The sequence below is a fragment of the Triticum urartu genome, chromosome 3A (assembly GCF_056163025.1).
Source record: "Triticum urartu cultivar PI428250 chromosome 3A, HENAU_Tu73, whole genome shotgun sequence".
NCBI lineage: Eukaryota > Viridiplantae > Streptophyta > Magnoliopsida > Poales > Poaceae > Triticum > Triticum urartu.
This window is the reverse complement of record NC_141875.1, coordinates 458618500-458644584: the sequence shown is the minus strand read 5'-3', so window position 1 is coordinate 458644584 and position 26085 is coordinate 458618500. Positions and strand designations below refer to the sequence as shown.

The 26085-nt window shown below is 46.1% G+C and overlaps 1 protein-coding gene and 1 pseudogene across 3 annotated transcripts; one reads left to right on the top strand and one right to left on the bottom strand.

Moving 5' to 3' along the window:
* The first annotated feature begins 11934 nt into the window (after positions 1-11934).
* Positions 11935-15821, top strand: LOC125544346 (Pentatricopeptide repeat (PPR) superfamily protein). 3 transcript variants are annotated; one of them, XR_007299432.2, is made up of 2 exons: positions 11935-13850; positions 14682-15821. XR_007299432.2 is itself a non-coding variant. In XM_048707997.2 (1 exon), exon 1 carries the CDS (start codon positions 12103-12105, stop codon positions 13543-13545), a length of 1443 nt encoding a protein of 480 aa, XP_048563954.2. In that variant the 5' UTR covers positions 11935-12102; the 3' UTR covers positions 13546-13942. The 3 variants fall into 3 exon arrangements, 1 of the variants encoding a protein (XP_048563954.2); XR_007299433.2 differs by lacking the exon at positions 14682-15821 and adding an exon at positions 13988-14667; XM_048707997.2 differs by lacking the exon at positions 14682-15821 and having other exon boundaries at positions 11935-13942.
* LOC125544347 (protein DMP6 pseudogene) lies at positions 14685-15341 on the bottom strand (annotated as a pseudogene).
* Positions 15822-26085: the final 10264 nt, after the last annotated feature.

The following is a 26085-nucleotide window of genomic DNA, read 5'->3' as shown; positions in this document are numbered from 1 at the left end:
GACACCTAGATCAGATATGAACTCCTTCATCCAGACTCCTTCGTTTGCTGCTTCCGAAGCAGCTATGTACTCCGCTTCACATGTAGATCCTGCTACGACGCTTTGTTTAGAACTGCACCAACTGACAGCTCCACCGTTCAATGTAAACACGTATCCGGTTTGCGATTTAGAATCGTCCGGATCAGTGTCAAAGCTTGCATCAACGTAACCTTTTACGGTGAGCTCTTTGTCACCTCCATATACGAGAAACATATCCTTAGTCCTTTTCAGGTATTTCAGGATGTTCTTGACCGCTGTCCAGTGATCCACTCCTGGATTACTTTGGTACCTCCCTGCTAAACTTATAGCAAGGCACACATCAGGTCTGATACACAGCATTGCATACATGATAGAGCCTATGGCTGAAGCATAGGGAACATCTTTCATTTTCTCTCTATCTTCTACAGTGGTCGGGCATTGAGTCTTACTCAACTTCACACCTTGTAACACAGGCAAGAACCCTTTATTTGCTTGATCCATTTTGAACTTCTTCAAAATCTTGTCAAGGTATGTGCTTTGTGAAAGTCCAATTAAGCGTCTTGATCTATCTCTATAGATCTTTATGCCTAATATGTAAGCAGCTTCACCGAGGTCTTTCATTGAAAAACTTTTATTCAAGTATCCCTTTATGCTATCCAGAAATTCTATATCATTTCCAATCAGTAATATGTCATCCACATATAATATCAGAAATGCTACAGAGCTCCCACTCACTTTCTTGTAAATACAGGCTTCTCCAAAAGTCTGTATAAAACCAAATGCTTTGATCACACTATCAAAGCGTTTATTCCAACTCCGAGAAGCTTGCACCAGTCCATAAATGGATCGCTGGAGCTTGCACACTTTGTTAGCTCCCTTTGGATCGACAAAACCTTCCGGTTGCATCATATACAACTCTTCTTCCATAAATCCATTCAGGAATGCAGTTTTGACATCCATCTGCCAAATTTCATAATCATAAAATGCGGCAATTGCTAACATGATTCGGACAGACTTAAGCATCGCTACGGGTGAGAAGGTCTCATCGTAGTCAACCCCTTGAACTTGTCGAAAACCTTTCGCGACAAGTCGAGCTTTGTAGACAGTAACATTACCGTCAGCGTCAGTCTTCTTCTTAAAGATCCATTTATTCTCAATTGCTTGCCGATCATCGGGCAAGTCAACCAAAGTCCATACTTTGTTCTCATACATGGATCCCATCTCAGATTTCATGGCTTCAAGCCACTTTGCGGAATCTGGGCTCACCATCGCTTCTTCATAGTTCGTAGGTTCATCATGATCTAGTAGCATGACTTCCAGAACAGGATTACCGTACCACTCTGGTGCGGATCTTACTCTGGTTGATCTACGAGGTTCAGTAGTATCTTGATCTGAAATTTCATGATCATTATCATTAGCTTCCTCACTAACTGGTGTAGGTGTCACTGAAACAGTTTTCTGTGATGTACTACTTTCTAGTAAGGGAGTAGGTATAGTTACCTCGTCAAGTTCTACTTTCCTCCCACTCACTTCTTTCGAGAGAAACTCCTTCTCTAGAAAGGATCCATTCTTAGCAATGAATGTCTTGCCTTCGGATCTGTGATAGAAGGTGTACCCAACAGTCTCCTTTGGGTACCCTATGAAGACACATTTCTCCGATTTGGGTTCGAGCTTATCAGGTTGAAGCTTTTTCACATAAGCATCGCAGCCCCAAACTTTAAGAAACGACAACTTTGGTTTCTTGCCAAACCATAGTTCATACGGCGTCGTCTCGACGGATTTTGACGGTGCCCTATTTAACGTGAATGCGGCCATCTCTAAAGCATAACCCCAAAACGATAGCGGTAAATCTGTAAGAGACATCATAGATCGCACCATATCTAGTAAAGTACGATTACGATGTTCGGACACACCATTACGTTGTGGTATTCCGGGTGGCGTGAGTTGCGAAACTATTCCACAGTTTTTCAAATGTACACCAAACTCGTAACTCAAATATTCTCCTCCACGATCAGATCGTAGAAACTTTATTTTCTTGTTACGATGATTTTCAACTTCACTCTGAAATTCTTTGAACTTTTCAAATGTTTCAGACTTATGTTTCATTAAGTAGATATACCCATATCTGCTTAAATCATCTGTGAAGGTGAGAAAATAACGATATCCGCCACGAGCCTCAATATTCATCGGACCACATACATCGGTATGTATGATTTCCAACAAATCTGTTGCTCTCTCCATAGTACCGGAGAACGGTGTTTTAGTCATCTTGCCCATGAGGCACGGTTCACAAGTACCAAGTGATTCATAATCAAGTGGTTCCAAAAGTCCATCAGTATGGAGTTTCTTCATGCACTTTACACCGATATGACCTAAACGGCAGTGCCACAAATAAGTTGCACTTTCATTATCAACTCTGCATCTTTTGGCTTCAACATTATGAATATGTGTATTACTACTATCGAGATTCAATAAGAATAGACCACTCTTCAAGGGTGCATGACCATAAAAGATATTACTCATATAAATAGAACAACCATTATTCTCTGATTTAAATGAATAACCGTCTCGCATTAAACAAGATCCAGATATAATGTTCATGCTCAACGCTGGCACCAAATAACAATTATTTAGGTCTAATATTAATCCCGAAGGTAGATGTAGAGGTAGCGTGCCGACCGCGATCACATCGACTTTGGAACCGTTTCCCACGCGCATCGTCACCTCGTCCTTTGCCAGTGCCCGCTTATTCCGTAGTCCCTGTTTTGAGTTGCAAATATTAGCAACAGAACCAGTATCAAATACCTAGGTGCTACTGCGAGCTCTAGTAAGGTACACATCAATAACATGTATATCACATATACCTTTGTTCACCTTGCCATCTTTCTTATCCGCCAAATACTTGGGGCAGTTCCGCTTCCAGTGACCAGTCTGCTTGCAGTAGAAGCACTCAGTTTCAGGCTTAGGTCCAGACTTGGGTTTCTTCTCCTGAGCAGCAACTTGCTTGCTGTTCTTCTTGAAGTTCCCCTTTTTCTTCCCTTTGCCCTTTTTCTTGAAACTAGTGGTCTTGTTAACCATCAACACTTGATGCTCCTTCTTGATTTCTACCTCCGCAGCTTTCAGCATTGTGAAGAGCTCGGGAATAGTCTTGTTCATCCCTTGCATATTATAGTTCATCACGAAGCTCTTGTAGCTTGGTGGCAGTGATTGGAGAATTCTGTCAATGACGCAATCATCTGGAAGATTAACTCCCAATTGAATCAAGTGATTATTATACCCAGACATTTTGAGTATATGCTCACTGACAGAACTATTCTCCTCCATCTTGCAGCTATAGAACTTATTGGAGACTTCATATCTCTCAATCCGGGCATTTGCTTGAAATATTAACTTCAACTCCTGGAACATCTCATATGCTCCATGACGTTCAAAACGTCGTTGAAGTCCCGATTCTAAGCCGTAAAGCATGGCACACTGAACTATCGAGTAGTCATCAGCTTTGCTTTGCCAGACGTTCATAACATCTGGAGTTGCTCCAGCAGCAGGCCTGGCACCCAGCGGTGCTTCCAGGACGTAATTCTTCTGAGCAGCAATGAGGATAATCCTCAAGTTACGGACCCAGTCCGTATAATTGCTACCATCATCCTTCAACTTTGCTTTCTCAAGGAACGCATTAAAATTCAACGGAACAACAGCACGAGCCATCTATCTACAATCAACATAAACAAGCAAGATACTATCAGGTACTAAGTTCATGATAAGTTTAAGTTCAATTAATCATATTACTTAAGAACTCCCACTTAGATAGACATCCCTCTAATCCTCTAAGTGATCACGTGATCCAAATCAACTAAACCATAACCGATCATCACGTGAGATGGAATAGTTTTCAATGGTGAACATCGTTATGTTGATCATATCTACTATATGATTCACGCTCGACCTTTCGGTCTCCGTGTTCCGAGGCCATATCTGTATATGCTAGGCTCGTCAAGTTTAACCTGAGTATTCTGCGTGTGCAAAACTGGCTTGCACCCATTGTAGATGGACGTAGAGCTTATCACACCCGATCATCACGTGGTGTCTGGGCACGACGAACTTTGGCAACGGTGCATACTCAGGGAGAACACTTCTTGATAATTTAGTGAGAGATCATCTTATAATGCTACCGTTAATCAAAGCAAGATAAGATGCATAAAAAGATAAAAATCACATGCAATCAATATAAGTGATATGATATGGCCATCATCATCTTGTGCTTGTGATCTCCATCCTCGAAGCACCGTCGTGATCACCATCGTCACCGGCGCGACACCTTGATCTCCATCGTAGCATCGTTGTCGTCTCGCCAATCTTATGCTTCCACGACTATCACTACCGTTTAGTAATAAAGTAAAGCATTACATCGCGATTGCATTGCATACAATAAAGCGACAACCATATGGCTCCTGCCAGTTGCCGATAACTCGGTTACAAAACATGATCATCTCATACAATAAAATTCAGCATCATGCTTTGACCATATCACATCACAACATGCCCTGCAAAAACAAGTTAGACGTCCTCTACTTTGTTGTTGCATGTTTTACGTGGCCGCTACGGGCTTAAGCAAGAACCAATCTCACCTACGCATCAAAACCACAACGATAGTTTGTCAAATAGACTCCGTTTTAACCTTCGCAAGGACCGGTCGTAGCCACACTCGGTTCAACTAAAGTTGGAGAGACAGTCGCCCGCAAGCCATCTATGTGCAAAGCACGTCGAGGGAACCGGTCTCGCGTAAGCGTACGCGTAAGGTTGGTCCGGGTCGTCTCGTCCAACAATACCGCCGAACCAAAGTATGACATGCTGGTAGGCAGTATGACTTGTATCATCCACAACTCACTTGTGTTCTACTCGTGCAATTAACATCAAACCATAAAACCTAGGCTCGGATGCCACTGTTGGGGAACGTAGTAATTTCAAAAAATTTCCTACGCACACGCAAGATCATGGTGATGCATAGCAACGATGGGAGAGTATGATCTACGTACCCTTGTAGATCGCAACGGAAGCGTTGACACAACGTAGAGGAAGTAGTCGTACGTCTTCTTCCCGATCCGACCGATCCAAGTACCGTTACTCCGGCACCTCCGAGTTCTTAGCACACGTACAGCTCGATGACGATCCCCGGGCTCCGATCCAGCAAAGCGTCGGGGAAGAGTTCCTTCATCACGACGGCGTGGTGACGATATTGATGTTCTACCGACGCAGGGCTTCGCCTAAGCACTACAACGATATGATCGAGGTGGAATATGGTGGCAGGGGGCACCGCACACGGCTAAGGAACGATCTCAATGATCAACTTGTGTGTCTAGAGGTGCCCCCTGCCTCCGTATATAAAGGAGCCAAGGGGGAGGGGTGCGGCCAACCCTATGGAGGCGCAGGAGGAGTCCTACTCCTACCGGGAGTAGGACTCCCCCCCAATCCTATTCCAACTAGGACTCCCAAGGGGGAAGAGGGAGAGGGGTGGCCGGCCACCTCTCCTAGTCCTAATAGGACTAGGGAGGGGGGAGGCGCGCAGCCCTTATGGGCAGCCCTTTCACCTTTCCACTAAGGCCCACTAAGGCCCATATGACTCCCGGGGGGTTCCGGTAACCTCCCGGTAATCCGGTAAAATCCTGATTTCACCCGGAACACTTCCGATGTCCAAACATAGGCTTCCAATATATCAATCTTTATGTCTCGACCATTTCGAGACTCCTCGTCATGTCCGTGATCACATCCGGGACTCCGAACAACCTTCAGTACATCAAAATGCATAAACTCATAATAACTGTCATCGTAACGTTAAGCGTGCGGACCCTACGGTTCGAGAACAATGTAGACATGACCGAGACACGTCTCCGGTCAATAACCAATAGCGGGACCTGGATGCCCATATTGGCTCCTACATATTCTACGAAGATCTTTATCGGTCAGACCGCATAACAACATACGTTGTTCCCTTTGTCATCGGTATGTTGCTTGCCCGAGATTCGATCGTCGGTATCCAATACCTAGTTCAATCTCGTTACTGGCAAGTCTCTTTACTCGTTTTGTAATACATCATTTCACAACTAACATATTAGTTGTAATGCTTGCAAGGCTTATGTGATGTGTATTACCGAGAGGGCCCAGAGATACCTCTCCGACAATTGGAGTGACAAAACCTAATCTCGAAATACGCCAACCCAACATGTACCATTGGAGACACCTGTAGTACTCCTTTATAATCACCCAGTTACGTTGTGACGTTTGGTAGTACCCAAAGTGTTCCTCCGGTAAACGGGAGTTGCATAATCTCATAGTTATAGGAACATGTATAAGTCATGAAGAAAGCAATAGCAACATACTAAACGATCGGGTGCTAAGCTAATGGAATGGGTCATGTCAATCAGATCATTCAACTAATGATGTGACCTCGTTAATCAAATAACAACTCTTTGTTCATGGTTAGGAAACATAACCATCTTTGATTAACGAGCTAGTCATGTAGAGGCATACTAGTGACACTTTGTTTGTCTATGTATTCACACATGTATTATGTTTCCGGTTAATACAATTCTAGCATGAATAATAAACATTTATCATGATATAAGGAAATAAATAATAACTTTATTATTGCCTCTAGGGCATATTTCCTTCAGTATTTACAAGAAAGTGAGTGGGAGCACTACAACATTTCTGATAAGTATATGTGAATGACATATTGTTGATCGGAGATAATGTAGAATTATTCTGCAAAGCATAAAGGAATGTTTGAAAGGAGTTTTTTCAAAGAAATACCTCGGTGAAACTGCTTACATATTAAGCATCAAGATCTATAGATATAGATCAAGACGCTTGATAAGTTTCTCAATGAGTACATACCTTGACAAAATTTTGAAGTAGTTCAAAATGGAACAGTCAAAGAAAGAGTTCTTGCCTGTGTTACAAGGTGTGAAACTGAGTAAGACTCAAAGCTCGACCACCGCAGAAGATAGAAAGAGAATGAAAGTCATACCATATGCCTTGGCCATAGGTTCTATAAAATATGTCATGCTATGTACCAGATCTATTGTATACCCTACACTATTTTTGGCAAGGGAGTACAATAGTGATCTAGGAGTAGATCACTGGACAATGGTCAAAATTATCCTTAGTGAAATAAGGATATGTTTCTCGATTATGGAAGTGACAAAAAGGTTCGCCGTAAAAGGTTACGTCGATACAAAATTTGACACTGATCCAGATGACTCTAAGTCTCAATCTGGATACATATTGAAAGTGGGAGCAATTAGCTAGAGTAGCTCCGTGCAGAGCATTGTTGACATAGAAATTTGCAAAATACATACGGATCTGAATGTTGCAGACCTGTTGACTAAACTTCTCCCACAAGCAAAACATGATCACACCTTAGTACTCTTTGGGTGTTAATCACATAGCGATGTGAACTATATTATTGACTCTGGTATACCCTTTGGATGTTGGTCACATGACGATGTGAACTATGGGTGTCAATCACATGGTGATGTGAACTATTGATGTTAAATCGCATGGCGATGTGATCTAGATTATTGACTCTAGTGCAAGTGGGAGACTGAAGGAAATATGCCCTAGAGGCAATAATAAAGTTATTATTTATTTCCTTATTTCATGATAAATGTTTATTATTCATGCTAGAATTGTATTAACCAAAAACATAATACATGTGTGATTAAATAGACAAACAGTGTCACTAGTATGCCTCTACTTGACTAGCTCGTTGATCAAAGATGGTTAAGTTTCCTAACCATAGACATGAGTTGTCATTTGATTAATGAGATCACATCATTAGGAGAATGATGTGTTTGACTTGACCCATTCCGTTAGCTTAGCACTTGATCGTTTAGTTTGTTGCTATTTCTTTCTTCATGACTTATACATGTTCCTATGACTATGAGATTATGTAACTCCTGTTTACCGGAAGAACACTTTGTGTGCCACCAAACGTCACAACGTAACTGGGTGATTATAAAGGTGCTCTACAGGTGTCTCCGAAGGTACTTGTTGGGTTGGCGTATTTCGAGATTAGGATATGTCACTCCGATTGTCGGAGAGGTACCTCTGGGCCCACTCAGTAATGCACATCACTATAAGCCTTGCAAGCATTGCAACTAATGAGTTAGTTGCGGGATGATGTATTACGGAACGAGTAAAGAGACTTGCCGGTAACGAGATTGAACTAGGTATTGAGATACCGACGATCGAATCTCGGGCAAGTAACATACCGATGACAAAGGGAACAACATATGTTGTTATGCGGTTTGACCGATAAAGATCTTCGTAGAATATGTAGGAGCCAATATGGGCATCCAGGTCCCGCTATTGGTTATTGACCAGAGAGGTGCCTCGGTCATGTCTACATAGTTCTCGAACCCGTAGGGTCCGCATGCTTAACGTTCATTGACGATATAGTACTATGAGTTATGTATGTTGGTGAGGGAATGTTGTTCGGAGTTCCGGATAAGATCACGGACATGACGAGGAACTCCGGAATGGTCCGGAGATAAAGATTGATATATGGGATAATAGTGTTTGGACTCCAGAAGGGTTCCGGAATTCACCGGAAGGGGTTCCGGATGTTTCCCGGAATGTTTGGGTACGAGAACACTTTATTTGGGCCAAAGGGGAAAGCCCACAAGGTTTTTGGAAAGCGCAAAAGGAAGTTTTGCGGAGTCTAGGGGCCATACGCCAGGGTCCCTGGCGTCTGGGTCCAGACGCCAGGAACCCTGGCGTCTGGCCCTGGAGTCAGAGAAGGACTCTTGCCTTTCGGGTGAAACCGACTTTGTGGAGGCTTTTACTCCAAGTTTCGACCCCAAGGCTCAACATATAAATAGAGGGGTAGGGCTAGCACCCAAGACACATCAAGAAACACCAAGCCGTGTGCCGGCAACCCCGTCCCCTCTAGTTTATCCTCCGTCATAGTTTTCGTAGTGCTTAGGCGAAGCCCTGCGGAGATTGTTCTTCACCAACACCGTCACCACGCCGTCGTGTTGCCGAAACTCATCTACTACTTCGCCCCTCTTGCTGGATCGAGAAGGCGAGGACGTCACCGAGCCGAACGTGTGCAGAACTCGGAGGTGCCGTCCTTTCGGTACTTGGATCGGTCGGATTGTGAAGACGTATGACTACATCAACCGCGTTGATATAACGCTTCCGCGAACGGTCTACGAGGGTACATAGACAACACTCTCCCCTCTCGTTGGTATGCATCACCATGATCCTGCATGTGCGTAGGATTTTTTTTGAAATTACTACGTTCCCCAACAGATCTTGCGTGTGCATAGGAAATGTTTGAAATTACCGCGTTCCCCAACACATTCCGGTAAGCTTTTTACCGGCTTTCGTGGTTCCTTGTTGCCGGTGGGAGAGAAGCTACGGCCGTCGGTGTTGCCCATCGACCCCAACAACTTCCGGTAGGCTGCATTGCCGCAGGGCGCCGACGACCACCACCAACCCCAACCTTGCTTTTGCTGCCTACGAGGGAAGCTCAACGTGCTCGTTCCGGCCACGTCTCCACCATGACTGCAAGGTGTTCGACGCTTTGCTCACAAGGTACAATAGATAGCGGGGATGAGCATTTCTTTCACAACTTCGTTTGCTAATCAGATGATTCGTTCTAGGATGATGAAGAGCTTGTGGTGGCTGCATTGGTCGTCCATGACCACATTAGTAGGAAGCGGCCTCGGTTCAAGGGATCAATCCCCGGCCATGCTCCGACTTTGAACCGCAATAGGGAGAAAGGCCACACCCTTCTCTATGCCGATTACTTTGAGAATGCCACACTCTTCAAACCACATCAATTTCGTCGCCGATTCCGAATGAGGAGACATCTGTTCAATCGTATTCGGGAGGGAGTGGTAGCATATGGCCCATACTTTGAGTGCAAAGAGGATGCCCTTGACAAGCTTGGCTTTTCTTCTTACCGGAAATGCACCGCGACTATCCACATGCTTGCATATGGAATTCCCAATGATCTTGTGAATGAGTATGTTCGTATGAGTGAGTCCACATGTCTCCTCTCAATGTATAGTTTCTGCAAGTCCGTGATGGCAGTGTTCGGCCCTGAGTACCTGAGAGAGCCAACTGTCGCTGATACAGAGACGTTGTTGGCGATCAATGCCGATAGGGGATTTCCGGGCATATTTGGTAGTATAGGTTGTATGCACTGGACGTGGAAGAACTGTCCATTTGCTTGGCAGGGGCAGTACAAGGGGCATGTGAAGGATGCCATTGTCATACCTGAGGCGGTGGCTCCACAAGATCTATGGATATGACATTATTTCTTTGGCATGGCTGGTTCTCACAATGATATCAACGTGCTTCAGCCTTCTCCGGTGTTTGCAAGGCTTGCAGACGGCCACTCCCCAAAGGTCAACTTTGAAATCAATTGCCACCATTACAACAAGGGATATTACCTAGCTAATGGTATCTATCCTCAGTGGTCAACTCTTGTGAAGACCATACCCAATCCGCAAGGAGAGAGACAGAGGTTTGCCTAAATGCAGGAGAGTGCTAGGAAGGATGTGGAGCATTTTTTGGTGTGTTTCAATCTCGATGGGGTATCGTTCGAAACCCTACATTGACATGGAGCACTCAGAAGCTTTGGGAGGTGATGACTGCTTGTGTGATCATGCACAATATGATCCTAGAGGATGAGCGTGGTGACAACATCTACGACCAATGATTTGATTTCCAAGGTGAAAATATTGAGCCTGAGCATCCACCGCCTGCAACCTTCCAACAGTTTGTCCAATTCCATCGTTAAATGTGTGATTGACAAACTCATGTGCAGCTCCAGAATGATTTGGTTGAACACATGTGGACTCACATTGGCAACCCGTAGATCTATCATCTTAATCTCTTTTCAAACAAATTTCTATTGGGTTGTAAGACTACTTCGGATGTGAAATTATTTCCTTTGTTTGATTTGAACTATTTGCTATGTTATGCTCGATTTTAGTATAAATGGTCTCCGAACGGACGAGATGCGGCTGTGCGTTGGATGAATGACGGACGCATCCACAAGTCCGAGCGGACACAACCCATTGCCTCCCAAACGAACGAAAAGCAGATACAATGGATGTTCGTTTGGGATCGTGCGTTGAAGTTGGCCTAAACACTAAAACGTACTTGTGCCTCTTTTTGGTTGTGATCGTGCACTGATGTGATCCGGTGCGCTATGTCATCGGACGCATTTGAATTTCAAATTTGACGGACATTTAGGAGGTGTTTGTTTTCGATGAGTGGTAACGTAAACGTAAAGGGGAACTGATTACACACTGTAACAACACTGGAATGGACAAACCTCATTCTGTTTTGTTCTGCAGTGTAAAGGAAACAAATCAAGAACAGATCAGATCGAGATTTGCAGGAGGAGCTTGATGAAGGAGGAAGAGATTGATCCAGAGACGAGCCTTGTTGCTCCTCGTCGGCGGCTTCGGTGGTACATCCTCGTCGGCGGCTGTGGCGGCGGCTGGCTGGCGTGGTCGTTCCCGGCGACTGGATCAGGAGGAGAGGACCGAGGGGAGGCAGCGACGCTGGACTCGAAGCGGGTCGATCGAGGGGAGGTGGCGGCGCTGGACTTGAAGGGAGGTGGCGGTGCATGCGGATCGAGGGGAGGAAGGAGTTGCGGGGGAGGAGGGCTGAGGGGGAGGGGGGTGAGGAGCGCTCGAGGGTGGGAAGGAATCCTTTATCGATGGGGGGTGGGGGGTATCGACCGATCACTATCCCGATCTGATTACAGAGGGACCTGATTACACAAGGTCGTCACCAAACGCATGTAACGTTATCCGTTTAGAACGTAAACAGGTAATGGACGAAAATTGCTGAAACAAACACCTCCTTAGGGGTTTGCGGACGGACGCCGTAAGTTGGGCTTAGCTGTGAGATCGAATTTTGATCCCTCTGAGCGCGTTGAAAGGTTTGTAGGCGGAAATAGCTGAAGCAAAAACCGGCCCCGCCGCCTCCCTTTGTAGAGACCTCTGCCGCCGACGCCAAGCGGCTAGCCGGCAAACCTGCTTCTCATCCCTCCATCCCCCAATGCCGCCGGCGAACCTCACCCCGACCAAATGGCCCAAGAACCTCACCGCCGAACACCTCCACCGCCTTGTCCGCGCCGAGCGTGACCCCCGCCGCGCGCTCGCCCTCTTCGACGCGGCCACCGCCGCGCCCGTCTCCACTTCCGCGCCCACACAAATCCTCCCCTCCCCGGACACCGTCTCCCTCGTCACCTCCCGCCTCGCCTCCGCCGGCCTCCTCCCCCTCGCCACCTCCCTCCTCTCCCGCTCGCGCGCGCTCTTCCCCTCCAACGCCGACCTCGAGCCCCCCTTCCTCACCCTTCTCCGCGCCTTCTCCCGCACCCGCCGCCCCCTCGACGCCCTCCAACTCTTCCGCTCCGCCCCCTCCGCCCTCTCTCTCCCCCACTCCGCCCGCTCCTACACCGCCGTCCTTGCCGGCCTCGTCGCGCACTCCCATCTCCCCCTCGCCCACTCCCTCCTCGCCGACATGCGCGCCGCCGGCTTCGGCCCCACCATCGCCACCTACAACGTCCTCCTCAAGGCCCACTGCTCTGATGCCGACGCTCCTATCGACGACGCGGTCCGCCTTTTCCGCAACATCCCCAAACCTGACGCCTGCTCCTACAACACCCTCATCGACGGGCTCTGCCGCCGCAGCCGCAGGGCCGAGGCCCAGGAGCTGTTTTCCGAGATGGTAGAAAATGGCGTTGCGCCTACAGTGGTTACTTACACGACTATCATCAATTGGCTCGCACGGGAGGGCTGCTTGGATGATGCACTGGAGATGTTTGACGAAATGGGGAGGAGAGGTATTGCACCTAATGTTGTCACCTATTGTTCTCTGATTGATGGTTTGTCCAAGGGTGGGCGTGCAGCATCAGCACTGGACTTGCTGGAGAGGTTGGCCAAGGAGGTGAAGCCGCCAAATACAATCATATATAGTTCTGTCATTAATGGCCTCTGTAAGGAGGGCCTGCTGAGGGAGGCAATGGAGGTTTTGGACCGGATGCGTCTCCAGGGGAGGAAGCCTGATGCTGGATTGTTTGGGAAGCTCATTGTTGGGCTGTGTGATGCAGGAAGGGCTGTGGAGGCTGCAAATTACCTGGATGAGATGGTTCTTGCTGGCGTTCAACCGAACCGGGTGACTTGGAGCCTTCATGTCAGGATAAACGTTGCAGTGGTGACAGCATTATGTGTTAAGGGTGAAGTTGGGAGGGCTTTCCAGGTGTACCAGAGCATGAGGACTCGTGGCATTTCTACCGAGCCAAGCACCTTCCATCTCCTGGTTGAGTTCTTCTGCAAAAAGAACCATTTGGAGAAAGCAGCTCGTGTTGTGCTTGACATGTTGTCAGAGAGGTGCATCCCTGAGAGGGAAACATGGGATGTTATTGTCAGTGGGTATTGGAGTAAGAAGAAAGTCAGACAAGAAGCTGAGCAAATATGGGACCAATTAGCAGTTATCTGATTGAAAATAAAAACAAATGTGGTGCTACACTGTGCTGGTCGGACCCTTCCCCGGACTCTGCACAAGTGGGAGCTACATGCACCAGGCTGTCCCCCTGCTACACTGCTGGTACATGTTCTGCCTAAGACTTATCAAGCAAAAATTGTGAACCGACACACTCGTTCCATCATGCGGTTGCACAAGTGAGAGAGAGTTCTGCCACCAAAACCCTTAAACTCCAGTGCTTCCATGTCCAGGATATGCGAAGTACTAATATTTATTGTATGAATAATTTTTGAAGTGACAAGCATGCGGGCAGTGTTCAGGTACGATGTGGGGTTGTCTTCCATATCTCTTGTTTTTGTATGTATAAAGATACATACACGCGCTCTGCTGAAGTTCATTTCTATTCTTGTCATGTGTCTTCTGTTTCCTTATTTCGTTGACCAAAATGTTTGTTCAGGTTATTGCACGACGACTTAAAAGCTGTGTGGTATGACTTCAAGAATGCAGTCTGATATGATTTTTAAAGTCTTCTTTTCTAGACATGTTAATTTTGGAAAAACTAGCAAATTACAATACAAAACTTAACTACATATATGTATGAAGATTCAAGGCAAAAACAAGCTATCAACTCCTGGTATATTGCTTCTTTCACAATTAATGAAGACTTTTTTCCGTGCCTGCCTAGTGTTTGATTCCATCCATGTATCGACTTTCCCTCCTATGCTCTGAGTTCGAGTATCAATAAGAATTCGAGTTCATATTGTTCCTATGTTATGGTATGAATATACATGATGGATGAGATTCCGTGGATAGAGAGCCAATTCCAGTAGACTTATGGAACGTTCCTGTTCACGTGCATCCAGTAGGAATTGAACCCTCAAATTTACCAATTATGAGTTCGGCGCTTTAACCATTCAACCAAAAGTCTTAGTTGTATCATATGAAAGATTTAAAAAATTGTGGTATGTGCCAAAGACGTATCCAATATATTGTCCTCCCAGGTGCCAGCACTGTTCATTTATGAATACACAAAACATGTTCATGTCGAAGGCCACCATAGGTACTCTTATAAATATTATTTTAGAGAAATAGTGCTGTATATTTCTCTCTATCCCGCTTAAGGGGTTTTCGACTCTGTGTTTGATCAACAGGAATTAGAGCAAACAAATCTTTTGAAGACCCAGGTACTGTGGAGAGACTGGGAAGCCAAAGCCATGGCGGGTGGTTGGGAAGCTAACAAACAGCATGCTTCCAATAACTCCAATAGCAACTGGCAATGTTGTGAGAACTTGCTTTGTGTCCTCTGATGGTATTGGATAAAAGCAAGATGCCACATTCTGGTCAAATAGGGCGATTGCAACAAAAATCACTGCTGAGACAGCTGCATGGAAAAAGTCTAGAAATGTCATCTTATATTCAACCGCAGCGTGTGGATCAAGAGTAACTCCACCATCAGTGACCCACAATCCCTTGAACGTGGCAAACCCGTATTGTACCTTTCCGTTCTCATCCCTGAAGCTATCTGTGAAGGTAACAACAAAGCACGAGAGTGCACAGAGCACCACAAGCCCTCCCATCATCATCCGATCCGAGTCACCACAGTGGCCTTGTTTAGCCATGGTTGGAGCCAGCAGCTGGAAGGCAAGCACGGTGCCTGATGGAAGGAGTTTGGCGAGGTGCCCGGTGCTCTGGTATGCCTGTCTGATTGCTTTCTGCACGGGGCTCATGTTGTCAGTGCCATCAGTTCTGTTGGACAAAAGAGGATGCCTCTGATCCTTCTGCAATTCCATGTCCGGCTGTGTAGCAGTCATTGCTGCTGGTGCCTTCTGTGCGAACTAGCGGAACGTCTTGCCTTCTCAGGCCGACGGCTTCGTGTTATATAGATGGGGCGCACCTCCCATAACAGCGCATACATGGGGTTGAGATTACATTCTTGGAGAGGAAGAAAGGAGGTAGAGATAAGAGTTACAAGAGATAAACATTATACTCTAACTACCTAACCAGATGCGCGTCATGAAGATATCCGCCAGCCATGTAGATATTGATGTGTTTAACACCCTCCCTTAATCACAACTCCATTAAGTTGAGATTATACTTGAAGTTTTCAAAGCTCTTGAACGGCAATGCTTTTGTGAATCCACCTGCAATTTGATCACTGGAATGCACAAAACGAATGTCAAGTTGTTTGTGAGCCACCCTCTCTCTAACAAAATGAAAGTCTATCTCAATGTGTTTGGTCCTGGCATGAAACACTGGATTAGCTGAGAGATAGGTAGCACCAAGGTTATCACACCACAAACATGGAGCTTGTTTACTTTTTATACCAAGTTCCTTGAGCATGGATTGAACCCATATGATTTCAGTCGTGGCATTTGCCAATGCTTTATATTCTGCCTCTGTACTAGATCTGAAGACTGTAGCTTGCTTGCGAGCACACCATGAAATTAAGTTGGGTCCAAAGAAATAGCAAAACCACCAGTAGAGCGTCTATCATCAAGACAGCCTGGCCAATCAGTATCAGAGAATGCACTGACAAGTGTAGAGGATGACTTGCTAAAATTGAGACCCATGCTTAATGTGTTTTTGATATATCTAACTATCAGTTTGGCAACAGTCAAATGAACAGTTGTAGGTGCATGAAGGAACAGACATACTTTGTTGACAGCAAAAGAAATATCAGGCCTAGTAAGAGTAAGATATTGAAGAGCTCCTACCAAGCTTCTGTATTTTGTGCTATCCTCTTGAGTCAAGAGAGTTCCTTGTGTGAGAGATAACTTTTCTGAACTGGACAGTGGAGTAGGTGTAGGTTTACAACCTTGTAGACCATCTTTTCTTACCAAGTCAACTGCATACTTTTCTTGGGAGAGATGAAGTCCATCCTTGTGCCTATTTACTTCAATCCCAAGAAAATAATGCAAGTCTCCAAGATCCTTCAAGGCAAAGTCTGCACTCAAATCTTTTAACAACCCTGTGATAGCTTCATCAGATGAGCTTGTCACAATAATATCATCAACATATATCAAGACAAACATGCATGTATTGAACTTGTTGTAGATGAACAGAGAGGTGTCAGACTTTGAAGGGACAAAACCAAGTGTTTGCATTCTGTGACAGAGACAAGAGCACTATGCTCTTGGTGCCTGTTTCAAACCATAAAGTGCTTTGTCCAACTTGCAGACATGAGAGGGTGCACTTTTACTTATAAACCCAGGAGGTTGTTTCATATATACCTCCTCTTCCAGAACACCGTGAAGAAACGCGTTCTGAACATCAAGTTGCCTGAGATTCCATCCCCTAGAAACGGCAATAGACAAAACAAGACGGATAGTGGCAGCTTTAACAACCGGACTAAATGTGTCCTCGTAATCTATGCCATACCGTTGTTTAAAACCCTTTGCAACGAGCCTAGCTTTGTAGCGATCAATAGTTCCATCAGATTTCCTCTTTATTCTAAATACCCACTTGCAATCAATTAAGTTTTTACCTTGCTGTGGGGGAACCAAATGCCAAGTTTTATTTTTCTGGAGTGCCATGTATTCTTCATTCATAGCATTTTTCCATCTTTCATCACCAAGCGCTTCCTGGAGCGTCTGGGGTTCACCTGTAGAACAAACCATACCGTATTTGGTTATGTCTTTATAATTAACAGGATGTATTACCCCATGCTGTAGTCGTGTACGTCGTGACGGTGCAGCATCAGGATCCTTGGCCACAGAAAATCCCGAAACAGAAGCTCCTGTAGCAGAATCTGCTCCCGCCGGATCTTCTGTGGCAGTGTGATCAGGTGCAGCATGTTCTATAGGCGCAGAAGATCCTGGGGCCTCATCATTGGAGGATGACGGCGGATCAGCCTTGAGGCGAACGCCGGTCTTCGGCGCGCGCGTGGGTGCACAGGAGTCTGCGCCCGATCCCGCAGCAGATCCGGGCCCCGTGTCAGGTCGGCGAACCTGGTCGCGCCGCTTGTACGTGACCGGCTGGTCACAGAAGCGCGCGCCGTCCTGGCGAACCGCGTGCTGCCTCGTGTCGGACGGGGATTGGTGCAGAGAGGCACTTGGGCCGCCACCAGTTGGAGTGTGATGCGCGGCGTGCGCTGGGCTGGAGACAGCCGCACGGTCGGCTGGCGCTGTCGCCTGCGCGTCTGGCGCGTCTGCCGGTGCCAATTCCGAGGGAGATCGACTGAGCTGCTGCTGCGGAGCCAATCCCGAGGATGATTTGCCTCCTGGATGCGGACACATGCGATATGGACCTGCCGGCGCGATTTTTTCACTGCTATCTCCTGGAACATCATCAGAAAACTCATGCACACCATTAGTAGCATGATTAGTCAGCATTTGATTATCAGAATTCGGACTCCCTTGATCAATTGTGGTAAGATGAGTAGGTAAGAGGAGAATTTCTTCTCGGAGGCGAGCACCGGCGTTTGGGTGTAGGGTGGCGAAAGGAAATTGTGTTTCGTCAAAAACGACATCACGGGATATATAGACACGGCCAGTAGAAATATCTAAACACTTGACACCTTTGTGTTGAGGACTATACCCTAGAAAAGCACATTGTTTTGAGCGAAGCATGAGTTTTCTTTTGTTGCATGGGCGAAGATTGGGCCAACAAGCACACCCAAACACGCGAAGAGATTTATAGTCTGGTTTGATGTGAAGAAGTCTTTCTACTGGAGTTTGATTATTGATGACTCGACTAGGAAGCATATTAATGATGTGAACAGCAGTAAGAAAGGCCTCATCCCAAAACTTGAGGGGCATGGAGGCTCCTGCCAGGAGAGCTAGCCCGACCTCAACTATGTGTCTGTGCTTCCGTTCAGCGGAGCCGTTCTGTTGATGGGCATGAGGACATGAGACGTGGTGTGATATGCCAAGTGTTTGGAAGAAGGAGTTGAGTTTTTCATACTCCCCCCCCCCAGTCCGATTGGACTGCAATAATTTTGCTATCAAATTTTCGTTCAACCAAGGCTTGAAAGTTTTGAAAAACTTGAAAGACATCAGATCTCTTTTTGAGAAGATAAATCCACACAAACTTGCTATAGTCATCTATAAAGCTTACATAATACTCATGTCTACCAACAGAGGTGGGAGCAGGACCCCACACATCAGAAAAGATCAATTGAAGTGGTTTGGTAGAGACACTAGTAGATATTGGATACGGCAATTGATGACTTTTAGCACACTGACAAGAATCACAAATAGTTTCGACATTTCGCTCACCAACAAATGGGAGTTTATTTTTCCTAAGCAATCTTTCAACTAAAGAAAAAGTAGCATGCCCTAATCGATCGTGCCACTGTGTTGACGAAACTTTGACAACACCATTGGCTTGTTTATTGAGTCTCCTAAGCTTCGGAATCAACGGGTAAAGCTCTCGAACACATCTACCTCGATAGAGAACCTTCTTCGTGGCCTGGTCCTTGATCAGAAAGAAATAAGGATGAAATTTGAGAAAAACATGATTATCAAGGGCAATTCTATGAACAGAGAGGAGACTTTTAGCAACACTAGGGACATGCAAAATTTTCTTGAGATGAATTGGACGGTGAGGGGTACGAAACATAGAATGACCAATGTGACAAATCTGCATACCTTCTCCACTTGCCGTGTGGATGTGATCTTTGCCACGATACTTGTCTTTCATCGTGACCTTCTCAAGCTCGTTGGTGATGTGATTGGTGGCGCCGCTATCGACGTACCAATTTGTGTCGATGCCGTAGGATTCATCAGCGGCAGCAGCCATTTTTTCTTCATCTTGGGAGTCCTCGTCGTCTTCATCATAACGATACCAGCAATCCTTCGCGGTGTGCCCTGGCTTACCACAAATTTGGCAGCGAGGCGTCTCCGGTCGGGCCCGAGGTGGACCGCCGCCACGACGACCGCGAGATGCACCAGAGCGCCGCCGCCTCCGTGTCCGCCAGATCGCCCCTTGGCGCGAGAAGAGCTGCGGCCACGTGATCCACCACCACGGCCACGCACCGCGGCGTTGGCAGAGGAGCGGAAGCCGCCGCTTCCCGAGTGATTAAACTGGGCCATGCGCTGGTCGAAGTTGCTGAGCATGGCGTAGAGCTCGTCGAGGGAGACTGGCGTGACGCGTGCGTCGAGGGCGGAGACGAGGGGCTGGTAGTCGACGTCGAGGCCGTGGATGATGTAGGAGATGAGTTCGTCATCTTGGATGGCCTTCCCCGCAGCGGCAAGCTCGTCGGCGAGGCCACGGAGAGAGGCGAAATAGGCGGCAACCATCTGGTTGCCCTTCTGCGCATTGATGAGCGCCGTCCTGATGTTATTCACGCGGCTCATGGACTGCGAGGAAAACATACCTGCCACCGCTGTCCAGAGCGCGTGCGCCGTGGTGACCGTGGTCACCGCGATCAGTACCTCCTTGGAGAGGATGCTGAGCAGGTAGCCCAACACCTGTTGATCCTCCCGGACCCAGATTGGGCGGAGAGGGTTGGGCTCAACGCTTTCTTTGCCATCCTTGTCCTTGGTGACATGAAGCCTGGCCGGCTCCGGTGTGGTGCCGTCGACGTAGCCGAAGACACCGGCGCCGCGCAGATGAGGAGTGACCTGCATGCGTCAGAGCACGTAGTTCGTGCGTGTTAGCTTCTCGGTGACCTGCCTATTGAGGGTGGTCTGGGAAGCGCCGGAGGAGGAGGAAGACATGGCTAGGCTCGGTAGATGGGATCTAGATGGGAAGAGATGGGGCTCTGATTACCATGTGCGAACTAGCGGAACGTCTTGCCTTCTCAGGCCTCCGGCTTCATGTTATATAGATGGGGCGCACCTCCCATAACAGCGCATACATGCGGTTGAGATTACATTCTTGGAGAGGAAGAAAGGAGGTAGAGATAAGAGTTAGAAGAGATAAACATTATACTCTAACTACCTAACCAGATGCGCCTCATGAAGATATCCGCCAGTCATGTAGATATTGATGTGTTTAACACCCTCTTTGTTTGCTTCCTTTTAACACGTCTTTGAGGATGTAGTATCAGGAAAGAGAAGATGGGGCCTGTAGTAGGGATTTGAAGGGAATGAAGTCGGTGACCGGCTTCTATTTGCCGCCTGTTTTGGATTGCCTTGCAAGAAAAAGAAGCAAAAACTGAAGGCAAGCTGGGATTCTGGGTTGCAGTTTCTGGCGAGAAAAACATGGGGGTTGGCGTTCTAGCTGTTGTAAAAGCACGTTTAGGTAACAAGAAGGAACCATAGTTATTCTGGGTCTAATTTTTTGTCCGTTATGCCTTGTGGTTATTACGCAAGTGCATGCTGTTAGTAACAGCCTGTTACTAACCAGAGGTGTGCCTAAGAGCAAGCAACTCTAGCAGATTCTAGAAAAAAGGCAGCCTCTAAAACGGGTTGGAGTGCACACCGAAATCATTTGGAGGCTCAAAAGCAGTCGTGCAAATTTAGATACTGTAAGATACTTCTTTACTGAGGGGGTAGCTTCTAAAATTCTGCCATATCATGGGACCCACTCGTCGTTGGGACTCTCTTTTCCTTTTTCTCTGCAAGAAAAAACCCATGCCCGGACTCGAGCACCCTGTATAGAGAGAATCTGCTAGAATGTTCTTTTTTTACCCCGTAGAATCTATATGGAGTTCATGTGTTTTTGGGACCTGCTAGAGTTGCTGAGTGGGCAATAGTTTTTATACTTACATTTCCTCTGATGGCAGGCAAGAGGCTCTTCCCAAGCATTAATCCTAAATATATGCTTCCCCTTGCATAGCTTCGGTCTTACACGGCTTTGCTCTTTACCAACATGATCTTTTTGTGTGTTGGTGTCAGCTATGTGCATTTTAATTATGCAGATAATGTGTGTATTCACTGTGTTTGTATCTTCTTAATACTTTATTATGAGTTAATAAAGTATGCCCTTTACTAAAAAAATGTGGCGATGTAACTACATCAATCACCGGCGATCTATCAAATCAAAACACTCTCGTCCAGCTTATTTATGCATGTGTGTTGGCAAACAATAGCAGAATTATGATTTTTACATTTTTAGAGTATTATGATATTTGTGTATGTCTTCTCTTACTTGTAGGTTTTCTAATTTATTCTAATAATCACCTAATTTTTTAGCAGCATGCAAAATTAGTTGCTAAAAGTGACATGAAAAGATAATGCATTGTATAACACACTTTACATGTGTATTGTCCTAATTTTGATGCGTCCTACCTCCTGTCCCCTGTCGCCGCTGCGGATCTGCCTAGTCTCCTGTAACCTTAGACCCATGGAGGCGCGGTGGCCCTTGTAAGCGGGAGGACTTCGTTTCTATGTGTTTTTATAATTTGGTTAGGGTTTGTGTCCTACTCAAAAAGACGAGGCGGTGGTGGCTCTCTGAAGGTGGAATAAAGTTCTGCCCACCTAGTTTCTGCCTCGACGGTACATCTAGCATAATTGGAGGGCATGTGAAGGTGTGCCTCCAGTGGATCTCGTGAAATTCGGTCATGTTTGTCTTTAATGGTTCCGTTTGGATCAGGTCTTTGTTCGTCTGCCTGTAGGTTGGATCTTTTCGATGTATGCTTTACATCGGCGATGGTTGCTCTTCTATTGCGGTAGTCCTGTGGGGCTTTAGCACGCCGATTTCTCAACTATCGAGTATAACAAGGTTTGCCCGGCTTCAGTGAAAGAAGTGATGATGACAATGTGTATTTGGTTCGTTTCGGTGCTTGGTCTACGGATATGAATGTAATTTCCATTACTTTTTATGTACTGTCTTGACAATTATTGAATAAATAGAAAGTTTTCTTGAGAAAAAAAAGAGAGAGAAGCGAGTAAGGTGTTCGTGCAAGCCCAAATGGGGGCTAGCCTAGAAACCGGCCTCGCCGATCTTCCTTTTTTTCTTTTTTGATGAAAACACCTGGACAATCTTCGGAGCCACAATTCAGACAAAACATCCATTGTCTTATGCATGCGATCAAGCATAAAGATCACATAGGAACAATCCGCTTTAGGCTCTGACAAGCAATTAAATTTGCTTTTCTCAGGACAAACCTGTTCCTCCCTGCAGCACGCAGCTGCTTTGCTGACGACAAGAGCAAGCATGCACGCTTTGCATAGCATATGGTGCTAGTGCTACTGCCTACCGCTACTCACCTCACCTGGAGTCCTGGAGTCTTGGGGGGAGCACTGCAAAGTTGATGATATATCAAACACGACTCATGTGATTTCTTCTTTTTCCATCCTTCTTGCATCATGGCAATAGAATGATATCATGCACGATACTTTTGCTTGGCCAATCATCTGGAGCATATATTGGCATGCAAAACGTCTGTGCACGATAACTAAATAAGAGCAATTCCAATCGCGGATCATCGAATAAATGACCGGCATCAACTGTTTACAGACACATCCAAATATGTCCTTGGACGGAGGGCTTGGCGCCAGCCATCCAACCGTACGCGGGCCATTTGAAATGGATAGAATACAAATACTGATGAAACTCATGCTAACAAAATTTATTAAATTTCAATATATTTACAATCAAACGAATGAAATTTAAACAAGTTCAAACTATTTTTTAACCTAACCTAAACTAAACAAGGTGAGGTACCAGACGACGACTATGCAAGGTCTCCTTGGCCGCAGGGACCTCCGTCGTCGTCAGCACAGTCGCCTGAGCTACCGTCCATGTTGCCATTTGAGATGTCGTGTGACGTTGTCCTCTCGGACTAGGGGTCTTTCACCACATCGTCTCCCGGCCTGATGGACCGGCCAAGGATCCCATGTTGGTTCACCAGTGGGCCACATCGAAGTTGCCCATGGTACAGAAGGAAGGCTCCCGAAGACTTGTCGTGCACTCCAAGATGTTGGGAATCGTATACAACTCGTTTTTCGTTTATGTAGCCGACTAGGATGTAATCCTAGACCCCCCATTGTACCTATATAAACCAAGGAGCAGGGCACGTAGAGGACACACAACAATCTCAAGGTAGATCATATGTACTCTATACTCCATCTGAAAGCAATTTACACAAGCAGGATGTAGGGTTTTATCTCTCTAGAGAGCCCAAACCTGGGTAAAAACTCATGTCCTTGTTACTATCATCTCTAGACCCTTAGTTCGGAATCCCCTATCCGAGATTTGACAGATTAGCTCCATCATTGGTGGCCCATAAAGGTCCCACTAAGAAGTCGCAATGATTTGATGGTGAAAGTGCAACTAATCCACGGGGTGGTTTCGTAATTAATAACAACATATATGTCATTGATCTAATGAATATTGATGATAGATTTCAGAGAAGATCAATGATTGACATGGCATGGACTAATGGATATGGACCCCTCAAAATGTGAAGAACAAATTTGGTTACCCCAAGACTCTACATTTTTGGTTTAGTGATCCAAGATCACGTTGAGTCCCTTAGGAAAGCCAATACTATTAAAAGGGCGTTACGTATTGTTGATGAGGTTGTTGCTCAAAGTGCTTAGTGATATTGCTCCAAAAACCCTTAATCACTTTCCCAAAATACATTTGTCCAAAACCCTAATTTATCATTTCGTCCCCACAGATACAATCCTAGCCGGACTCACCGAGATGGCCCTTCTACTTCCACAGCCAAAACTCTGACATTTGGTCTGACCGAAATGGCTCTCGGTCCCACCGAGATGGTCATGCCAAGTTTCTGTGATGAAGTCACTTCATTTCAGAATCATCGAGTGAAACTGATCGGAATTACCAAAACGATGCTCTGCATTTGCCATTGCACTTCAATCTCACCGAGATGGTATAATCGGTCCCATCGAAAACGCTAACGGTCAAGTCTGTTGCACTAGTCGGTCTCACCAAGTTTATCACTTCGGTCCAACTGAGTTAGGTTAAAAGCTTGTAACGGTTGGATTTTTGGTGCTACCTATTTATACCCCTCCACCACCACCTTCTCTCAAGAGAGACCCATTAGAATGAAGCACAACTTGCACCATTCATTTTCTGAGAGAGAACCACCTGCTCATGTGTTGAGATCAAGAGATTCCAATCCTACCATTTGAACCTTTATTTCTAGCCTCTTCAAGTTGCTTTCCACTCCAATCCTTCTCCTACCAAAGCCAAATCTATGAGAGAGAGATTGAGTGTTGAGGAGACTATCATTCAAAGCACAAGAGCAAGGAGTTCATCATCAACACAACATCTATTACCTTTTGGAGAGTAGTGTCTCCTATATTAGTTAGGTGTCGCTTGGGAGCCTCCAACATCATATGGAGTTGAACCAAGAAGTTTGTAAGGGCAAGAAGATCGCCTACTTCATGAAGATCAACCCGAGTGAAGCTAGTCCTTCGCTAACGTAAGCCATGGTGGAATAGACAAGGTTGCTTCTTCGTGGACCCTTTGTGGGTGGATCCCACCGTGGACTCGCACAACCATTACCTTCTATGGGTTGAAGTCTCCATCAATGTGGACGTACGATAGCACCACCTATCAGAACCATGTCAAAAATCATCGTGTCTTCATTGTGTTTGAATTCTCCAAACCCCTCCTTTACTTACATGAGCAATGTTTTACTTTCTGCTGCTATACTCTTAGAATTGCATGTGTAGGGTGATACTTGACTTGCTAGAATTACTAAAATCTGCCTACAACTAAAATTAGGAGAAGGTTAGGTTTTATTTGGTCAAGTAGTCTAATCATCCCCTCTAAACATACTTTCGATCCTACAGATGGGGATCACAATCGGCGAGCAGATCAACATGGGCATGACCTTCATGCTGGGACATATCTTCGTTCTCGGTAGCATCACCCTCTACCCCGACTCGACCGGCTACCTTGGCCAGGTGAAAACTTTCGCTATAGGCCGGATCTTAAGATTCGGAAACCTGGAGTATATCACAAACTCATGCGGAGAGTTGGTCTTCATGAGCTCAGTATCAAACCAGATCAAAGAGCAGTCCGAGATGCTCTCCTTGATCCTGATGTCGAATCCGACTCAGGACGAGTGCGAGAACCTCTCATCGGGACTGACCTCAGGTCAAGGCCTTATGATGCCGCCCGAGAACTTGGCAATAGACCAAGCCACAAAATGAGAACCAAGACCCAGGTTGGGCCCGATCTTAAAAATTCTCCCTGTGGTCACACATCAAATCGGGCCAAGAAAGATCGTGAAAAATCCTTGAGATCTTAGATCAGATTCAGGAGCTAGCAATATCGGACGACCAGACCTTGGCGTATGATCAGATCTAGGAGTCATCAGGAAAAGTAGGATTTTTGGACCCACCCACCACCCATCCAGTTGCCAATGTTGAGGACCTAACTGACATCCTCACAAGTGCCTCTGAGGAGGTCTATGACATGAACGAGGAGGTCGGTGATTCCTCGGACATCCCGATAATAGCCGCTGCACCCATAGGTAAGTGGACCACAACCTCCACCTACGTCATCTGCATGGTAGACACCCCCAATGGCAACAACAATGGAGGCGGCAAGGGCAACAACGGTGGGGGAAACAATGGCCCTAACGGGAATAATAACAACAATGGCAACAATGCCAATCCCGATGAAACGCGGACGAGCCCCATAGCACTCTCGGTTTGGAAGGCCAAGAAATCCTGAATGAATCACTCA

Coding starts and splice junctions, on each gene's coding strand:
- LOC125544346 (XM_048707997.2), top strand. CDS start 12,103: ATGCCGCCGGCGAACCTCACCCCGACCAAATGGCCCAAGAACCTCACC.